Here is a 21,025-nt window from a genome sequence, read left to right on the forward strand (position 1 = left end):
TCTACATCTGTGCATATGCATATGCGCTGCAGACCCAGTGGTGCCCGCATCTCGGCTCTGCTCCATCTGTGCATATGCGCAGCAGACCCAGCAGTGCCCGTGTCTCGGCTCTGCTCCATCTGTGCATATGCGCAGCAGACCCAGCGGTGCCCGTGTCTCGGCTCTGCTCCATCTGTGCATATGCGCAGCAGACCCAGCGGTGCCTGTGTCTCGGCTCTGCTACATCTGTGCATATGCGCAGCAGACCCAGCGGTGCCCGCGTCTTGGCTCTGCTCCATTTGTGCATATGCGCAGCAGACCCAGCAGTGCCCGTGTCTTGGCTCTGCTCCATCTGTGCATATGAGCAGCAGACCCAGTGGTATGTACATCCCTATGGAGAGCAGATTAAGCTATGCTACAGCGCAGCCTCAGCTCTGCTACATCAGTCAATTTAGATTACAGGGGTTGTCTTCTGTCAGTGTGTGAGCAGCTTCTGTGCTGGAAACGGCTGAACGGATGTTGCTGACATCTGCCACAGTTCGCCCTCCTCCATCCAAGGCCTAACACCACATTCCACTGTCTTACGCACACAACTGAACCCAACATATACTCCTTGTGCACACACACAGCCTGCATGTTGAGCACTGTACTGACCTTCCATGAGACTCCAGTGTGAGCGGCTCCACAGTACCTGATGCAATGGTATATAGCTCCCCCACACCATCGTGTGTAGCTCCGCCCACACCATAGTGTAAGCCTATCTGATTAATGGCTGAAGGACCTGTGCTGACGTCATTAAGGTCCTTTAGCGTAGTGTGAACATTAAATCATTGATAGTGGTCGCGAAGCCATGTGTTTTGCCGGGCTAAAAAGTAGTCTATATTTCAATTCAGGTTACAATCTATGTATGTGGCCAATTTCACATAAATCTGTTCAGTCGTTTTTTGCATGATTGATGAACAAACACACAAACACAAACTTTCACTAATATTAGTAGCATAGGATCTATGGCCTTAGTGTGAACAGATGTTCTGAGCCTTGTCATTATCTGTCTATACTCCTGTCTTTCAATGCTGTTCAGTTCTGTACCTGCAGTAATTTGATAGATGGTTCATTAAGAATCATGTTATGCTCAAGTACATTAAGACGCAGCATGCAATTTACTATTTCCTACAAAAAGCTGGTACTAAAGCTGAAATGTAGTACATCATCATGGGCTCCTCTAACCTAGTTGACAGCCGCCTTTCTCTGCATGAAATGATGAGTGTTTTTTTAGGCGGGCATAATAAGTTTAGACAAATTTGCGACACTTGGATAATTTGACCACTTGGAGAGGAAACCAATTACATGCCACTTTTCGGTAACATTGCAATCATGCACTTAGATATGAAGTCTCTCTATGACGGACATTGCTGCACAATTTAATAAAAGCAGAAATGACACTGGCAACTGCCCGCAACTTAGTCTGCTGGTTGGTGTGGGCGCTGAGCCGCTTTTATTTAGGCAAGTCGTGTTGGTTAGGATCCTGCGTGCGGCCCCACAGCCCCTCTTGCGTGTCCCCACCTCCCTTGCTTCTCACCTGGCCGCGCGGCCTTGCTACCTACCGCCTGCTCCTGGCTTCACCCCTCTCACCCACGCACCTAGGATGACGTCATCTCAGGTCCTTGAGCGTATTCCGAAGTGAACATCGGCGTTAGCGGCGGGGAAGTTCGGTGGTCGACGGGGATGCTAAGTAGCATATGTTTCAATCCGGGAGCCAAGGTATGTACACTCACCGGCCACTTTATTAGGTACACCTGTCCAACTGCTCATTAACACAATTTCTAATCAGCCAATCACATGACGGCAACTCAGTGCATTTAGGCATGTAGACATGGTCAAGACAATCTCCTGCAGTTCAAACCGAGCATCAGTATGGGGAAGAAAGGTGATTTGAGTGCCTTTGAACGTGGCATGGTTGTTGGTGCCAGAAGGGCTGGTCTGAGTATTTCAGAAACTGCTGATCTACTGGGATTTTCACGCACAACCATCTCTAGGGTTTACAGAGAATGGTCCGAAAAAGAAAAAACATCCAGTGAGCGGCAGTTCTGTGGGCGGAAATGCGTTGTTGATGCCAGAGGTCAGAGGAGAATGGCCAGACTGGTTCGAGCTGATAGAAAGGCAACAGTGACTCAAATAGCCACCCGTTACAACCAAAGTAGCCAGAAGAGCATCTCTGAACGCACAGTACGTCGAACTTTGAGGCAGATGGGCTACAGCAGCAGAAGACCACACCGGGTGCCACTCCTTTCAGCTAAGAACAGGAAACTGAGGCTACAATTTGCACAAGCTCATCGAAATTGGACAATTGAAGATTGGAAAAACGTTGCCTGGTCTGATGAGTCTCGATTTCTGCTGCGACATTCGGATGGTAGGGTCAGAATTTGGCGTCAACAACATGAAAGCATGGATCCATCCTGCCTTGTATCAACGGTTCAGGCTGGTGGTGGTGGTGTCATGGTGTGGGGAATATTTTCTTGGCACTCTTTGGGCCCCTTGGTACCGATTGAGCATCGTTGCAATGCCAAAGCCTACCTGAGTATTGTTGCTGACCATGTCCATCCCTTTATGACCACAATGTACCCAACATCTGATGGCTACTTTCAGCAGGATAATGCGCCATGTCATAAAGCTGGAATCATCTCAGACTGGTTTCTTGAACATGACAATAAGTTCACTGTACTCCAATGGCCTCCACAGTCACCAGATCTCAATCCAATAGAGCATCTTTGGGATGTGGTGGAACGGGAGATTCGCATCATGGATGTGCAGCCGACAAATCTGCGGCAACTGTGTGATGCCATCATGTCAATATGGACCAAAATCTCTGAGGAATGCTTCCAGCACCTTGTTGAATCTATGCCACAAAGAATTGAGGCAGTTCTGAAGGCAAAAGGGGGTCCAACCCGTTACTAGCATGGTGTACCTAATAAAGTGGCCGGTGAGTGTATGTGTGCAATTTCAAGCCAATCCACTTGGCCGTTTAGGCGGGAACAAACATTAGTAGGATATTAGTAGGATAGGATGCTTATTTCAACATGATGTTTCCATGTGGCATACATCCTGGTAAAAAGTGACATATGAAATAAAGGAACATTTAATGTAAAAAAATAAAAAAAAAACCTTTTCATATATCAAGTCTTTTTTATGGGTTTCTCCTGATATAAAAGTCACATATTTTAGATGGAATATGCTTGCTTTTTTGTTCTGCAATATACCATTTTCTAGCTATTGCTACATGCTGTGCATAAAAGTCAGAATTGAGGGGTGCACTTTGTCTCCAAGGCTTTAATCTATCCAAGCTATTCAGTACAGGCAATGTAACTTCATTTAAGTAAAAAGAAAAAATATTAGATCAGGTACCAAATTCTGAGATTTGTAATAAAGAGGGGTCCCAATGAACAAAAGCTTCATACAAGTAAGGGCTCGTTCACATCTGTGCCCGGGAGTCCCTTCTGCAGGGTTCCGTTTCCTGCACAAAACAGGGGCAGGAGACGGAAACCTGCCGGCATGTTTCAATCCCATATGTCCTCTGCGGTGAAACCGTTTTTTTTAAACCGGACACAGAGTCAGAAATGCAGTACTCTGTGTCCGGTTTAAGACGCTCACGGCCGGACTCGGCATGACAGGTTTCTGTCTTCTGCATGCCGAAGACGGAAACCTGAAAACGGAGTCCAGACGCTGGTGTGAACCCAACGTAAGTTTGTTTCAGAGCTACAAGTAAAATCTTATATCGTCCTGCTCTTATTAATTTTATTAGCTGGCATAAAGGGAAGGCTTCCATTGGCAAATAAAGAGCTTAATTAATTAGGCCTTATTCACACAACACTGTTACAAATTGGACATGGAAAAAAACCCTGATATTTTTCATGGCCAATTTGCAACCATGCTCCACCCGTTTTCACAAATTCCTACTTTTGTCTTACTTTTTAATGGGCTACTCATACCAACTATTAAAAAAAAGTGACTCATGAATAGGTCCATAGGATTGCATTGATTTTAGGGCAGCCATGACGCAAGACGGGTTGCCTGTTTAGAAGGACTGGGAATTATGAACATCAATAAGTTAAAATTTTTGTTCCTTAAGGAGGTAAGCACTAAGGGTAGGTTCACACGAACGCCACTGTCCACCCTAGGGTTTCTGTCATAAGTCCCAGGGAAATTGGATAGGGGATAGATTGCCGGCGGTCAGCTGTAAAACCCATTCAGCTTTAAAACCAAATCCATATGCGGTCTCTTCGCCTGGAAACAGTTTTTTTTTTTTTTTTTTTGCAATGATACAAAGTCCTGCATGTAGGACTTTATGTTCATGCAAAAAAAATAAAAAATCGGTTTCCAGGTGGAAAGGCCGCATACAGACACTGGCGGTCAAATGAATGGGCTTTAAAGTTGACCTCCAGCAATCTGTCCACTGTTCAGTTTCCATTGTAAACCCCGGGGCAGACAGCGGTGGTAGTGTGAACCCAGCCTAACTCTATCATAAATTCATAAAGTATAATACTTATTAATAACACATTTACTACAGTGAAATTGCTCTTACTAGTGTAATCATATACAATGTCATATTTTTCTAGGAAGTTGGAGTTTGTACAATTTTACCAAGTATAACTACACAACTCCAGCACAGACTCTACAGCCCTCCATAGATAGATAACTGATTGAAAATAAAAACTACTGACGTGCAAATGTTCAGAATGGTACTACGATTATGCCCAAAGGAATAAGGCCAAATATTGACAAGGGGCCCCTGTTACCTTGTAAGATTTTACATAACAGTCTCCTAAACTGGAACAGGAGGACCATAACTTGTTTGTCACCCTTGCAACCCCATCTCTTGTTTGCTAATATTGGTGGGCGTGTAGATTAAAGGTGGTCACTTCTATACCTCCACTGTAAGAAATAATACTGCATATTCCTTTACATAATTGACACTTTCTGCCCTTTCTAAAAGTTTCTTCTAGGGAATATCTAAGAGAAGTAAGTGTAACAATGAACAAAGGACCCATACTGAGCCTAGCAATAGAAAAGAAAGGAATTCTGAGTAAGATTTTCTACGTTCTAATATAAAATGTCATCAAACAATGTAGAACAAGCAGCTCGCTTCAGAGGAAACATCACATAGGAGAAGTATTCTTGGGTCATTGCTATTCTAATTTATACCACATGCTATGGCTTTTGTGTAGTTTCAGTTAACAAAAACTTGCATGACATAAAGAGCAGAAGTAGCTTCTGTCCCTTTTATTATTCTGTAATAATATAGTGAATATAATATATAAAAATAATAATTTATATAATAATAATATAATTACAATTATATATATTTATTTATATATTTATTTATAATAATTTTATAATTAAAATATAATATATAAAATATATATAATAATATGTGAATTACACCACACACCATTTACTCAGCCTTCGTCTATATACTGCCTATATATTGTCTACTGTGCATATAAATAAGTCTTTTCTAAATGCTGCAACATCTCCAGAAGTCGCCAGCATTAGTTTCCAAAGTAAAGAAAGATATAAGAAGTTGTGCACTGAAACATGCATGTAGTAACAGCAATTCTCATCATTAGTCCAAAGTGATCACAGTCCAAAAATCTCCACTATAGCTCCACTCCCCTTCACTCTCCTACAGTATACAAGTTCACTATAAAACGGAAAAGAACGGAGCCACAAAAGTGGAGCACTGTAGGCTGGATCACAGAAAAACACACTTTAATTCTGCTCACAAAAATTCTGTTTCAGCAGGCATAACAGATAGAAACACTAAGGCCAAACAACAAATCCTCTGCCCAACTCAAGTATCACTCCTGCAACTTCTTCAAAGGGCATCCATGCTGTTTGAAGAGACAGCGGTGAATGGGGAACTACTGCAAAACCAAACATAGCCACTAAACATTATACAGCGCTATGCTTGGGTTTCAATGAAGAGACTACAAGAGACTTGAACACTGTGGTTTCTGCAAACAGCTTATCAGTGGAGGGCCATGTGTCAGACCCCACTAATCTTCGATTGGTGACCTATCCTAACTCCACATTGACACAACAATTGTTTGTATTCACAAGTTTTAGGCCGGGTTCACACAGGGTTTTTTGGTCCAGAAACTGAAGCGGAAAATACGGGTAGCTGCAGTGCATCGGCAACCAGTCGCGCACTCCGCTCCAGATTAAGCCCAAATGAATGGGCCTAGGAGGGAGGAGGGAGCGTCTTCAGGCAGATTCGCAAGGTGACTCTGCCTGCAGAATGATCATGTCCGTTCTTTTTTTCCAGGAGCCTGAACAAACGGCTCCCAGAAAAAATAACTGACCGGCTCCTATTGATCTCAATGGGAGCTGTCTTTTTGGGCAGGATTTTGAGGCGAATATGGCCTCAAAATCCTAACCAAAATACCCTGTGTGAAATCAGCCTTACCGGCCTGAACATCAGGCTGGGAAGACGGATGCCTAGCAATATAGTTATCTATGCTGCCAGGAATCCCTGCCTCCCAGTAACATACTGTCCTGTAACTACAGTATAATCACTAGGGGCTAAGTGACGCCTGGAGAGCAGGGATGACTAGAATTATAGAGAAGTACAGTACTAGGAGGAGGCTATCCCACCTATATATATATAGAAACCTGATTCAGCCAAGTATACAGTCTTCAATGGGAAGAGGGGTGTACGATGTTGTCAGATAACTATGGTATTGAATCATCTCCCGTGAGCACATAGCAGGAAATTCAACAATACTTCCCCTAACATCATCCAATGGGACAAAGTTGGCATATTCCCATATACATTAAATAGTTGGCCAGTCCAGTATGGATAACTTTGCTTGAATGATTTTGTCACACTATGATTATTGGCACACTATAGGAACTTTCACACATGATAGCTTTACATAGTAAACTTTATTTTATAGCATTTGTATCAATCACTGTGTCTGGCCTGGAGGCTACTAAGAGCTGTCACATGCAACAACTTAACCGTGACATACAGTCACATCGTATTTCATGTACATGGCTATCATGGATATATTAAAGGACACCCACAAAATTCTATGGGCTCACACTGTACTCCTGTGTGCCTCCGACTTTATCCAGAGACACAAAGACTAAACCATGGGAACATTTCTAATAGCTAATGCATGTACGTGGTGACACCCATGGCAACTAGTAAGAAAACACTTCTTATTGTTATATGACTTTTCCATAGTCTTTATAAACTACTTAAACCTCCCATTGACCCCCTCGTCCTTTTTATTACTAATGTACTTATAATAAATATACACAGTGGGACAGATTTACTAAGTATGGTGTTTCATGTGCCAGTCTTAATAAAGGCCCCGACTGGCGCAGCCTCTTCATACATCCAGCCTCTTCGTACCCTTGCACCAGAATGGAGATCTATGCCAATTAGGAGCTGGCGCAGACTTCCAGAAAACTGGCGTGACTTATAATAAGTATGTTGGGCCACAGCTCCCTGCTTTGCTCTACCCACATATGCACTATGTGGTGAGCGAGGCGCAGAACGGGGGTTGTGGCTCAAGTTTAGTTAAAGAAAGGGCTGGGGGTCCAATGTGTGCCACAATATCCTCCCTCTGATATTGATGTTTAGGCACAATGCTCATATTTTTTTTATATAACGCTAAGGCTGTGATCACATCTGCATTGGAGGCTCAGCCACATATAACATCACATTTCACAAACACCTTGGTGATTACCAATGGAGAATGGGTCCAGTAGACATAGCTGGTGCCCAACATGTGACACATCCTGCACAGTGTTATTAAAGGAAGCCACAACGATAATGTGAACAGAGTCTAAGCTGACTACACTCCACTGTGGTGGTGCAGATAGAAACCACAGCACTACAACACTGGAAACACTGTGACAAAAGAACATTACATCTATTCCATTGTTGTCATTTCCATCTTTTTAAATCATCCTGTCTTGCTCTTAAAGGGGCTCTATCATTGGGAAAAGTCATTTTTAACTACCGTAATCACATATCTGCATAGCCTTGAGTAAGGCTATTCCACACATACCCTTTGTATGTAAATAGCTTCAGTAGTTTTTGAATGAGCCCGTTTTTATTAATATGCTAATTAGCCTCCTCCTTGCACCCCGGAAGTCTCATTGTGCACACATTGTGTATACAGCACAGGCTCCTGCTGCTGAATCCTCCTCCCTGCTCACACACAGCACACAGTAGGGAGAGGAGTGCTGCTGAGAACTTCCTGTGCACAGAGGAGGCTAATTAGCATATGAATAAAAACTGTCTCATTCAAAAACTACTAAGGCCATTTACATACAAAAGGTAGGCGTGGAATAGCCTTTCTAAAGGCTATGCATGTATGTGATTAGTTAAAAATGACTTTTTCCAATGATAGAGCCCCTTTAAGCTGTTAACAGACAAGTACCATCATGGGTTAAATGTCCACCCATATAATTGTGCCATCGATGATTTCCTCTGAAAGAATAACACGTGTCACACAGACAAGACTCATAGCATATGTATGAAAAAAAAATTATTGTGAAACTTTTCTAGATAAATCCGGCTTCTGATGATGAATGTTTTTGTACATTAGAAAAAAAAACATCTCTAAAGAAAAGGGAAAATTCTCTCAAACTTGTAGTTTGCGACTGTTGTCAACCAATCGAGATTAGCTTTCACTGTGAAAGACAACGCTAGAAAAGTGATACATGAGGAGAAAAGTATTAATGATTTATTGTGTGTAAGTCTAGACATAAAAAGAGAAGAATCAGATAACGGCGGACAAAGACACAGTGCTTGAATAACAAGATTGAGAAAATAAATGGCTGCAAATCCTGCTACAATTCAGACTTTGATGCTACATTCACATACAGCATTGGGAAAAGCTGTGCTAATAAATGCTGCAAAATCAGTTTTGTACATGTCAAATTTTTCTTAAGGCTAAAGCCCCACGTTACGGAAATGCAGCTTTTTTTGTTACAGATTTTGTTGCGGTTTTTTGAGCCAAAACCAGGAGTGGATTGAGCAAAAGGGAGAAGTGTATTAAATTCCTATATATTTCCCATTCCTTTTGTAGCCATTCTTGGCTTTGGCTCAAAATATATAGATGGCAGTGGAACCGCACACTTATGACATAAAGAGTATGGGTGCTAGCAGTCAAAGAGTCCTGCGACTCATGCACAGTATAAACAAATGCTGCTGCACACCGTATATAGGTGTAAGGGTGAAACAGAATTTTATTTTTGGTACATAAACGCCATGAATTGGTTTGACAAGCATAAAGAAAGCACTAGATCAATTAAATGAACATAACGTTTCGGTCATTTTGGACCTTCATCAGATAGGATCTAGTAGGAAGCAAGCAGAGTGCGCAGCAGGGTCATGGCTTTGGCTCAAAAAACCGCAACAAAAAAAGCTGCGTTTCTGTAGTGTGGGGCCTTAGCCTAAGTCCCTACATTGCGGAAACTCAGCAAAAAAACAAACACTGCAATTTAAAGTACCAACCAAGAGAATGAGATTCTGTGTAATCTCATCCACACATTGTAGAGAAAATACCTGCGGAAATGCTGCTTTTTAGGTTAGTGTTAGACTTAGAATCCCAAGGGATTTCCTATATATCTAATTGAAGAAAAAATGTTGAGGAAAAACTAATCAAAAACTTGTGTTTTCATAGTTTTTTCCTAATTCCAGCACAGTGGGAATTTTTTTCTGTAATGTCAGGCAGGGGGTGTGATTCAGATCTCCAGTCAGAGACAGTCAGTGTCAGAGCTCAGAATCACACCCCTGGCCTGCTTCTGTCTGACACCGCTCTCCAGACAGTACAGAGACTACATAGCATTTCAGGCACCAAAACTAACTGCACTGATTGATCAGGAAGGGTGAGTACTAGAGAAAAAGTTCCAATATAAGAGGTGTTGTGCCAGAATCAGTGGAGCAATACCTATTATATCATGCAACAAGTTGGATGTGGTGAACGGTCCTCTTTTAGGCGGGGCCCCACGTTGCTAAAACGCAGTATTTTGGCAGCCGCGGAAACACAGCAGTAAAAAATGCTGAGTCTAAAATGACCTGCAAAGTGGATGAGATTCTAGCTAATCCCACCCACACATTGTAGAGAAATCGTTTTAAAAAATAAATAAATCGCAGCATGTCAATTATATTTACAGAAACCCTAGCGTGTTCTGTATAGGTGTAACAGGGACAGTTTTTCTGTGAAAAACTCTATGGAAAAAAAACATGATGTGTTTCCACTGCAGAGGGGAAAAAAATCTGCTTATTACAGTATCATCAATGTAAATGAAATTTCATTAATCTCATCCACACACTGCAGGAAAAAAAAAAAAGAGTTGCGCAAAATCTGCGTTTTTTTTGTTTGTTTGTTTTTTAAACATAGCATGTTTTTAATTTTAGCTGTAGAATTTCAAGTGTTTTCCCTAAATATTTAATAGCAAAAGAAAAAGAGAAAAACTCAAAGAAAAACTCTACTTTAGGCTAAGGCCCCACGTGGCGTCCCACAGCAAAAAAGCGCTGCGGAAAAAAACGTTGCGGCAACATATCGCAGTCCTTCCCACAGTGCTTTGCACAGAAAGTTCACTCTGTGGACGTTCTGCTTCAGTTATACCTATGGGGAAACCACAGGCGTTTCTGCAGGGATAATTGACATGTTGCGATTTCCAAAACCGTAACTGTGCATATTTTATTGCAAACTGGGGTTGGGATTCACCAAAAAAACAATGCAACAAGTTTTTGTTGTGATTTTTCTGGCACTACATGGGGTCTTAGGGAACGTTGCTAGAATTGTTTCCACAAGCAAACACAAGATCACAATGTTTCAGCTTTACGCTCTTCCCACTGATTCAAGTGTAACCAAGACACATAATTTATACTATACTTATACCTTAACAACTCGCAGAGGCAGATTAGCTATTGGCGAATTTTGGCTCATCCCTTCACAACTAGTTTAAGTTTTTCCAAAGTGCTTGAAATGTGGCCGCGGCTTTATGGTAAAGAAGAATGTTTTAAACGTAACAAAAAGTGCCAAATTGCTCCAATTTTTTTTCTGGTCCAAAGTAAACCGACTAATAAGTCGAGGCTAAAGATGCACCAGATTTATCAGCCACTATTAGTCACTGGCACATTTCTGCCAGCTTGGCATGCTACAAATATGCTGAGGAAGGTCCAAAGGGACCAAAATAGCATTTGGCCCTCTTTTAATTCTCTATCTGAATATATTTCAATGCCTGACAGAGGCGAGACATGAAGCCCCTGGGTCCTGATGTAAATCTGTATCAGCCCCCCCCCCCCCCCCCAACTATAATGTATTGTTTATAGTACTGATCTCCTCATATTGGGAAAACTCATCTTATGAGCCTCCTTAGGCTACAGGACCTGGGTGCGACTGTACCCTCTGCACCCCCTCAAGTTTCACCTCTTTTGCCTGGCTTTTTCCAATGTCATAATTATAACAGTTGAAATAGGAGTGTGTGTGTTGGACTTTGTTTCACATGTCTAAGGCCTCATGCACAAAGCATATTGCTTTCAATGGGGGATATTCATATGTCTGTGCTGTCTGGGGCTATTCATATGTTTATATCCTATTTTTGTCCATTTTCTCGGCTCATTCAATAGACTCAGCTCTATGAGGTATCCTTGAAAACAGCTGCCCCACATATGCAAAATGACCATGAGAAAAAGGGACCTTGTATCCAATTTTCACAGGCATTGTTTTAGGGTCACAGCCATTGTTTTAGCCATTGCTGCCTCAGGGTCCATTCACACAGAGTTTTTTGTAGAGGATTTTGGCGACGAAAAAATCTGCTTCAGGAATTAGAAAATGTTTATTCCCTCCAGCACAGTGTATGACCTTGAAAAAAAACGCTAGCGTTTGTTCCACGTGGTTTTTGTCAACTCCATGTGGATTTTCCGCCTCCCATTAACTGCATTGTTTTTTGCAGACGCAATCCGTCTGAAGGAAGCTTTTTTTAAGCTAGCGGAACCCATAGAATTCTATGGGGAGGCGTTTTTCCCACGTGTATTCTGACACGGATTCAGCGCCAAAATCCTCGCCAAAAAACTCTGTGTGAATGGACCCTTAGTTTACACTATAGTCTAACTATAGTATCAGTAAATGTGATAGAATGGGTTAAGGTTTTTTCTATGTTCAAATTTTCAAAGCCATAACCAGGAGTGGGTTGAAAAAAGGAGAAGCACGAGACACATGCTAAGGATATGTTCACACCAGAAATCACGTGATGCAAGATTTTCTGAGGTGTCTGCTGTAATTTTAGATTGCCTAGTCTAATGTGATACCACTTATTAGTTGGCTTAGTTTCCGACATAAAATGCATGTAAATTTTGGCAAAATTTTTGATGGATAAGTGTATTCACATGGCCGTTTTTTGATGGCCCATTTTTCACAGACATGCACTATCTTTGAGTGCAAACAGACATAGTGGCATGTGAATAGACCCGTTGAAAATCACGGGTTCTATAAACCCATAGGTTTCAAAAAACGGCTGACGCATGGCTATTACTCTGTGAAAAGGGCCATCCGTGCACTTGCATGGACCAAAACAGCTTTATTTAATAGGTCAGTGAAAAACAGTATGGCCACGTGCATAAGACCCTAGAGGGTGATAAAGAAACATAGAAAATGAGGTATAAAATATATATGCCAGTTTCTTGGCAAATTATTCCAAAATTTTCACACATTTTTGTTGATTCATCAGCCCCACTGCATTTATCTTTAAAAAACCTTGGTATTTATTTCAGACGTTTTTTAAACTGATTTTTTTCTCAATAAAGTCAATGGGTGGAATGAAAAATACCCACCAATTACAAAATTTATTTTGCCATTTATTCTGAATGTTTTCAAAGACATAGAGGGATGGAGTGCAATACTACCTGCAGTGTACATAGAGGGATGGAGTGCAACACTACCTGCAGTGTACATAGAGGGATGGAGTGCATCACTACCTGCAGTGTACATAGAGGGATGGAGTGCATCACTACCTGCAGTGTACATAGAGGGATGGAGTGCATCACTACCTGCAGTGTACATATAGGGATGGAGTGCATCACCAGCTGCAGTGTACATAGAGGGATGGAGTGCATCACTACCTGCAGTGTACATATAGGGATGGAGTGCATCACCAGCTGCAGTGTACATAGAAGGATGGAGCGCAGCACCAACTGCAGTGTACATAGGATGGAGTGCATCACCAGCTGCACGATACATAGAGGGATGGAGTGCATCACCAGCTGCAGTGTACATAGAGCGGTGGAGTGCATCACCAGCTGCAGTGTACATAGAAGGATGGAGCGCAGCACCAACTGCAGTGTACATAGGATGGAGTGCATCACCAGCTGCACGATACATAGAGGGATGGAGTGCATCACCAGCTGCAGTGTACATAGAGCGGTGGAGTGCATCACCAGCTGCACTGTACATAAAGGGATGGAGTGCATCACCAGCTGCAGTGTACATAGAGGGATGGAGTGCATCATCAGCTTCAGTGTACATAGAGGGATAATCCAGAAAAACGAAGAAATTCCAGCACTCTCCGGATACGATAAAACTTCAAACTTTTATTACTTCATATATAAAAATTCTTGTCCATGTACATGCAGTATCTGCATCGGCAGACTCAGCGTATCGCTGGAAATAATGCTACGCGTTTCGGATTAGATCCTTCTTCATGGCATGACACAAACTAATGAACTCGTGGTTTAAAAATACTACCTAGGAAGGTAGAACCTCCTCCCAATTAACCCCAATGTAACCCTTAAAATCCCCGATAACACTGAGTCTGCCGTGTTCACATCTATTTTATCAATAAACATATATATTTAACAAATCTCCAATATGTACTATGTATCATTTCATTCTTGTAATAAGATACATCCATTAGATTGTAATACATAACTTTATAAGGAACAAACTCCTTTATACCATATCCATAACTATTGTTTGTATTGTATTTTAAGGGTTACAATGGGGTTAATTGGGAGGAGGTTCTACCTTCCTAGGTAGTATTTTTAAACCACGAGTTCATTAGTTTGTGTCATGCCATGAAGAAGGATCTAATCCGAAACGCGTAGCATTATTTCCAGCGATACGCTGAGTCTGCCGATGCAGATACTGCATGTACATGGACAAGAATTTTTATATACGAAGTAATAAAAGTTTGAAGTTTTATCGTATCCAGAGAGTGCTGGAATTTCTTCGTTTTTCTGGATTATTCATGCCGAAAGAGTCCTACGGTGTCCGTGCATCCCGGCTGATGAATATACATATTAATGACAAGTGGGTGAGCTGAACATTTCTTTATTTGCGGTTACATAGAGGGATGGAGTGCATCACCAGCTGCAGTGTACATAGAAGGATGGAGTGCATCACTACCTGCAGTGTACATACAGGGATGGAGTGCATCACCAGTCGCAGGGTACATAGAGGGATGGAGTGCATCACCACCTTAAAGAGGACCTTTCATGGTTTGGGGCACAGGCAGTTCTATATATTGCTGGAAAGCCAATAGTGCACTAAATTCAGCGCACTGTCGGCTTTCCCGATCTGTGCCCTGGGTAAAGAGCTATCGGTGCCGGTACAGTAGCTCTTCACAGTCAGAAGGGCGTTCCTGACAGTCTGTCAGGAACGTCCTTCTCCACAGCAGCGCCTATCGCGTTGTACAGTGTGAGCGGGGAGGAACACCCCCTCCCTCTGCTCACAGTGCTTGTCCATAGACGAGTATTATCAGGAGGGGAGGGGGCATTCCTCCCCGGTCTCAGAGCACAGCGCTATTGGCACTGCTTGTACAGAAGGACGTACTTGACTGACTGTCAGGAACGCCCTTTGACTGTAAACAGCTACGGTACTGGGACTGATAGCTCTTTAACCGGGGCACAGATCAGAAAAGCCGTGCACTGTCCACTTTCCAGCAGTATATAGAACTGCCTGTGCCCCAAACCATGAAAGGTCCTCTTTAAGTGTACATAGAGGGATGGAGGGCATCACCAGCTGCAGTATACAGAGAGGGATGGAGTGCATCACCGCCTGCAGGGTACATAGAGGGATGGAGTGCATCACCACCTGCAGGGTACATAAAGGGATGGAGTGCATCACCAGCTGCAGTGTACCTAAAAGGATGGAGTGCATCACCAGCTGCAGTGTACCTAAAGGGATGGAGTGCATCACCACCTGCAGTGTACATAGAGGAATGGAGTGCATCACCAGCTGCAGAACCTAATGCCAGCACCCAAGTCACCTGTACTACATGACAATAACATAGCCCCTTTTATATATGAAGAGTCAGCGTGGTGTCTTGTAGTATTGTTGTATACATTAGGCCTCAGGCACAAAACAGTGCACACTTTGTAGTCTGCAAACTACAGCTCAGTGTTCAGCTCTTGCAGTCCATATCTCATCAGTGTGTCATCTGTATTTCTGGATCCACAAAGAAAACCCCACTGAGAACAGCAAGTGATGTCACCAGCTTGTCCCTACTCCTAGAAATGGTCACAGAATTGTTCTGAAGACATTTTTTTTTTTAATGAATGGCTTGGAGACACTTTGATCTCCCTATGACAATATCCTGCTCATGAAAACATAGGCTAGGTGCTCCAAGCAAGATGCTGCAAAACAGGTGTTCAGAAAACCCTAGTCAACCGTTCCAGAAAAGCGGATGTTGCTAGTCCATCCTGCAAACACCGAGCAGAATAGGACATGCTCTGAATTTTGTTTCACAGACTCGCAGCCCACACAAGGCCTCATGGAAAACACTATAGTGTACATGAGCCCATTGAAATGAAATAGCACTAGGTCATGAACATGAAGACTTAATGTGATGCCCTGAGTCATCTGTGGTACATGGCATTGTAACGCCTCCTGCTGCATGTAAAGATGTAATGTGTTGTATCGAGTCATCTGTAGTATATCGCAACGTGATGCCTCCTGGTGCTCGTGCAGCAGTAATGTGATCTCCAACGTCGCCTGTAGTACATAGCAATGTGATGCCCCAGTACACGTGAAGAAGGAGTGTGGTTTCCTAAGTCACTTGTACTGTACAGTAACTGGATGCTCCTGTTACACATGAAGAAGTAATGTGATGTGCGGAGTCACATGTAGTGCACACAAAGGGATGGGGTGCCTTACTTACCTATAGCACAAGTAATGTAATATACCCTGGTACAAATGAAGAACTAGTCTGGTGATCTATAGTATACAGCAATGTGAAGCATAGTGGTATACATGTATTAATGTGATGTCCTGTGTCACCTGCAGTCTACATAGAGGGATGGAGTGCATGTGATAGGCCCTGGTACATATGAAGAATCAGTGTCGTGTCCAGTAGTATTGTAGTTTTATTAGTGCAATCAATGCCCCTTGCTACATAAGATGACGTAATGTGATGTCACCTGTAGTATACATGCCCCCTGGTATATGTGAGGTAGTATAATGTCCTAGATCACCTGTAGTAAACAGTATAATGATACTCCCAGTACATATAACGTACAATCATATGCTAAGTTACTTGTATAAACTAACATAATTCCCCCTGGTACATGTGAAGTATTGCAATACCTTGGGTCACTAGTAGTAATACAAAGTGACATGATGACCCCTGGTATATATATATATATATATATATATATATATATATATATATACAGTGTTGGCCAAAAGTATTGGCACCCCTGCAATTCTGTCAGATAATACTCATTTTCCTCAAGAATGATTGCAAGCAGAAGCTCTTTAGTATTAATATCTTCATTTATTTTGCTTGCTATGAAAAAACACAAAAGAGAATGAAAAAAAAAGTGAAATCATTGTTCATTTTACACAAAACTCCAAAAATGGGCCGGACAAAAGTATTGGCACCCTCAGCCTAATACTTGGTAGCACAACCTTTAGACAAAATAACTGCAAACAACCGCTTCCGGTAACCATCAATGAGTTTCTTACAATGCTCTGCAGGAATTTTAGACCATTCTTCTTTGGCAAACTGCTCCAGGTCCCTGAGATGTGAAGGGGGGCTTCTCCAAACTGCCATTTTGAGATCTCTCCACAGGTGTTCTATGGGATTCAGGTCTGGACTCATTGCTGGCCACTTTAGAAGTCTCCAGTGCTTTCTCTCAAACCATTTTCTAGTGCTTTTTGAAGTGTGTTTTGGGTCATTGTCCCACTGGAAGACCCATGACCTCTGAGGGAGACCCAGCTTTCTCACACTGGGCCCTACATTATGCTGCAAAATTTGTTGGTAGTCTTCAGACTTCATAATGCCATGTGCACGGTCAAGCAGTCCAGTGCCAGAGGCAGCAAAGCAACCCCAAAACATCAGGGAACCTCCGCCATGTTTGACTGTAAGGACCGTGTTCTTTTCTTTGAAGGCCTCTTTTTTTTCCTATAAACTCTATGTTGATGCCTTTTCCCAAAAAGCTCTACTTTTGTCTCATCTGACCAGAGAACATTCTTCCAAAACGTTTTTGGCTTTCTCAGGTAAGTTTTGGCAAACTCCAGCTTGGCTTTTTTATGTCTCTGGGTAAGAAGTGGGGTCTTCCTGGGTATCCTACCATACAGTCCCTTTTCATTCAGACACCGACGGATAGTACGGGTTGACACTGCTGTACCCTCGGACTGCGGGGCAGCTTGAACTTGTTTGGATGTTAGTCGAGGTTCTTTATTCACCATCCGCACAATCTTGCATTGAAATCTCGTCAATTTTTCTTTTCCGTCCACATCTAGGGAGATTGATGACACTGCGCACGGTAGACACAGGAACATTCAGGTCTTTGGAGATGGACTTGTAGCCTTGAGATTGCTCCTCAAGTCCTCAGACAGTTCTTTGGTCTTCTTTCTTTTCTCCGTGCTCAATGTGGTACACACAAGGACACAGGACAGAGTTTGAGTCAACTTTAACCCATTTCAACTGGCTGTAAGTGTGATTTAGTTATTGCCACCACCTGTTAGGTGCCTCAGGTAAGTAACAGGTGCTGTTAATTACACAAATTAGAGAAGCATCACATGATTTTTCAAACAGTGCCAATACTTTTGTCCACCCCCTTTTTTATGTTTGGTGTGAAATTATATCCAATTTGGCTTTTTGACAATTCTTTTTGTGGTTTTCCATTGAAGACAAATTAAATGAAGATAATAATACCAAAGAATTTGTGATTGCAATCATTTTTTGGAAGAAAATGAGTATTATCTGATAGAATTGCAGGGGTGCCAATACTTTTGGCCAACACTGTATACAATATATATATATATATATATATATATATATATATATAGTACTGCTATATTCTAAGTCACTTGTCGTATACAGTAACACGATGCCCTTTGGTATATGTGTAATATTGCTATATCCTAAGTCACTTGTAATATATGGTAACATTATGCCCCCAGATACATTAGAAGTACTGCTATATCCTAAGTCACTGGTAGTCAAGGTAACATGATGCCTTTTGGTACTTGTGAAGTTGTGTAATGTCGTAGGTCCCTTGTAGTAAAGAGTAACATGATGCCCCCTGGTACACATAAAGAAGTTGTGTGGCCTCCTCAGTCACCTATAGTATACAGTAACATGATGCCCCCTAGTACACATAAAGAAGTAGTGTGGCCTCCTCAGTCACCTATAGTATACAGTAACATGATGCCCCCTTGTACACATAAATAAGTAGCGTGGTATCCTCAGTAATCTATAGTATACAGTAACATGATGCCCCCTGGTGCACATAAAGAAGTAGTGTGGTCTCCTCAGTCACCTATAGTATACAGTAACATGATGCCCCCTCATACGCATAAAGAAGTAGCGTGGTATCCTCAGTAATCTATAGTATACAGTAACATGATGCCCACTGGTACACATAAAGAAGTAGTGTGGCCTCCTCAGTCACCTATAGTATACAGTAACCTGATGCCCCCTTGTACACATAAATAAGTAGCGTGGTATCCTCAGTCACCTATAGTATACAGTAACATGATGCCCCTTTGTACACACATAAAGAAGTAGTGTGATCTCCTCAGTCACCTATAGTATACAGTAACATGATGCCCCCTCCTACACATAAAGAAGTAGCGTGGTATCCTCAGTAATCTATAGTATACAGTAACATGATGCCCCCTGGTGCACATAAAGAAGTAGCGTGGTATCCTCAGTCACCTATAGTATACAGTAACATGATGCCCTCTGGTAAACATAAAAACATAATGTGGTCTCCTCAGTCTCCCATAGTATACAGTGACATGATGCTTCATAGTACACATAAATAAGTAGTGTGGTCTCCTTAGTCACCTATAGTACACAGTGACACAATGCCTCCTGGTACACAAAGAAATTGTGGCCTCTTCAGTCACATGTGGTATACAATGACATGATGACCCTGGTACACATAAAGAAGTAGAGTGGTTTCCTCAGTCACCTATAGTATACAGTAACATGATGCTCATTGGCACACATATGGAGGCAGTGTGGCCTCCTCAGTCACCTATAGCATACAGTAACCCGATGCCCCCTGGTATACATAAAGAAGTAGTGTGGTTTCCTCAGTCCTCTATAGTACAGAGTAACAAAATACCCCCTGGTACTCATAAAGTAGTGTGGTCTCTTCAGTCATATGTGGTATACAATGACATGATGCTCCCTGGTGCACATAAAGAAGTAGTGTGGTCTCCTCAATAACCTATAGTATACAGTAACATGATGCCCTCTCGTACACATAAAGAAGTAGTGTGGTCTCCTCAGTCACTTATAGTATACAGTGACATGATGCCCCCTCGTACACATAAAGAAGTAGTGTGGTCTCTTCAGTCACCTATAGTATACAGTGACATGATGCCCCCTCGTACAAATAAAGAAGTATTGTGGTCTCCTCAGTCATATGTGGTATACAATAACATGATGCTCCCTGATACACATAAAGAAGTACTGTGGTCTCCTCAGTCATATGTGGTATACAATAACATGATGCTCCCTGATACACATAAAGAAGTACTGTGATCTCCTCAGTTACCTATAGTATATAGTAACATGATGCCACATAGTACACATTAAGACGTAGTGTGGTCTCCTCAGTCACCTGTCAGTCACCTGTGGTATACAGTAAGATGGTGCACACAGTCATGCAGTGCAACCCCAGCAGCAGACACGGGGCCATGTGTCCAGTGCTGATGAATGAGCAGACAGACACTGACCTGGATGGGACATGGTGATGGTGTCATTGCCGAATCCCAGGTTATAGATGAGCACCGCCGAGGCGTTGTGCAGGGCGGCATGCCGGATCTTATCCCTACATGTGCAGTTCCCTATGGGGATCAGGGCCACCCATCTCCCGGCGTGAGCTGGCACCGGGAACTTAGCAGCCGGATCACAGGCCAACCTGTCCTGAGGGGAGGGCATCACCGCCAAGCCCCAGGCATCCTGCTTGAGGGAGTGCTCCCCGTACCTCCCGCACTCGCTCTTCTCCGTCCTGTTGGTGCCGCTGGTCGGGTCCTGGTAGGTGATGTTGACGAAGGCCGTGTACCACTCCTCCTTCTCCGCCACCGTAAAGTCCATACAGAGCAGATGCACGAAGCAGTAGGAGAGGAGCCAAGTGGAGAGCGCCAGGCTGCGGCATGCCTGGATCAGAGACATTGCCATCTTTATTTGCCCAGCTCTTGCAAGCCGGCCAGGCTGCATAAGCCTGCCGGATATTGAGCGGCCTTGATTTGGGTGGATTCCCCCTCCCCTTTCCCCTTCGCCGGCCGAACGATTGGCCGGTGGCGGGGAGGGGGCGGGGGCCTCCTCCCAGCTATATCCAGGTCGACACCGAGGAAACAAGCTAGATGGCTTCACAGTGAATAAAAGGAGGATGGTCTGGTCTCTTTACTAAGTGAATACAGAAGGAAGGGGCTGTTTTCCTCACACCCTCCCCACATGTCTGCAAACAGCTTTCTCTGCACACTGAACTGGATGAGTAGCGTGTGGAATCTACAAGACCAGGAACAAGGAGCAGCCAGCCGGTAACATCAGCTCAATGAGC

General features: G+C 42.8%; 1 protein-coding gene across 1 annotated transcript in view; it reads right to left on the minus strand.

Annotated features, from left to right (window-relative positions):
• Positions 1–20,655, minus strand: part of RNF150 (ring finger protein 150) — a 118,298-nt gene extending 97,643 nt beyond the window's left edge. Inside the window, exon 1 of the mRNA XM_075257619.1 lies at positions 20,199–20,655. Within this exon, the coding sequence (XP_075113720.1) occupies positions 20,199–20,643 (445 nt within the window). The 5' untranslated portion in view covers positions 20,644–20,655. The remainder of the gene's footprint in view (positions 1–20,198) is intronic.
• Between the last annotated feature and the right edge of the window lie 370 nt (positions 20,656–21,025).

The sequence above is a fragment of the Leptodactylus fuscus genome, chromosome 1 (assembly GCF_031893055.1).
Source record: "Leptodactylus fuscus isolate aLepFus1 chromosome 1, aLepFus1.hap2, whole genome shotgun sequence".
Lineage (NCBI taxonomy): Eukaryota > Metazoa > Chordata > Amphibia > Anura > Leptodactylidae > Leptodactylus > Leptodactylus fuscus.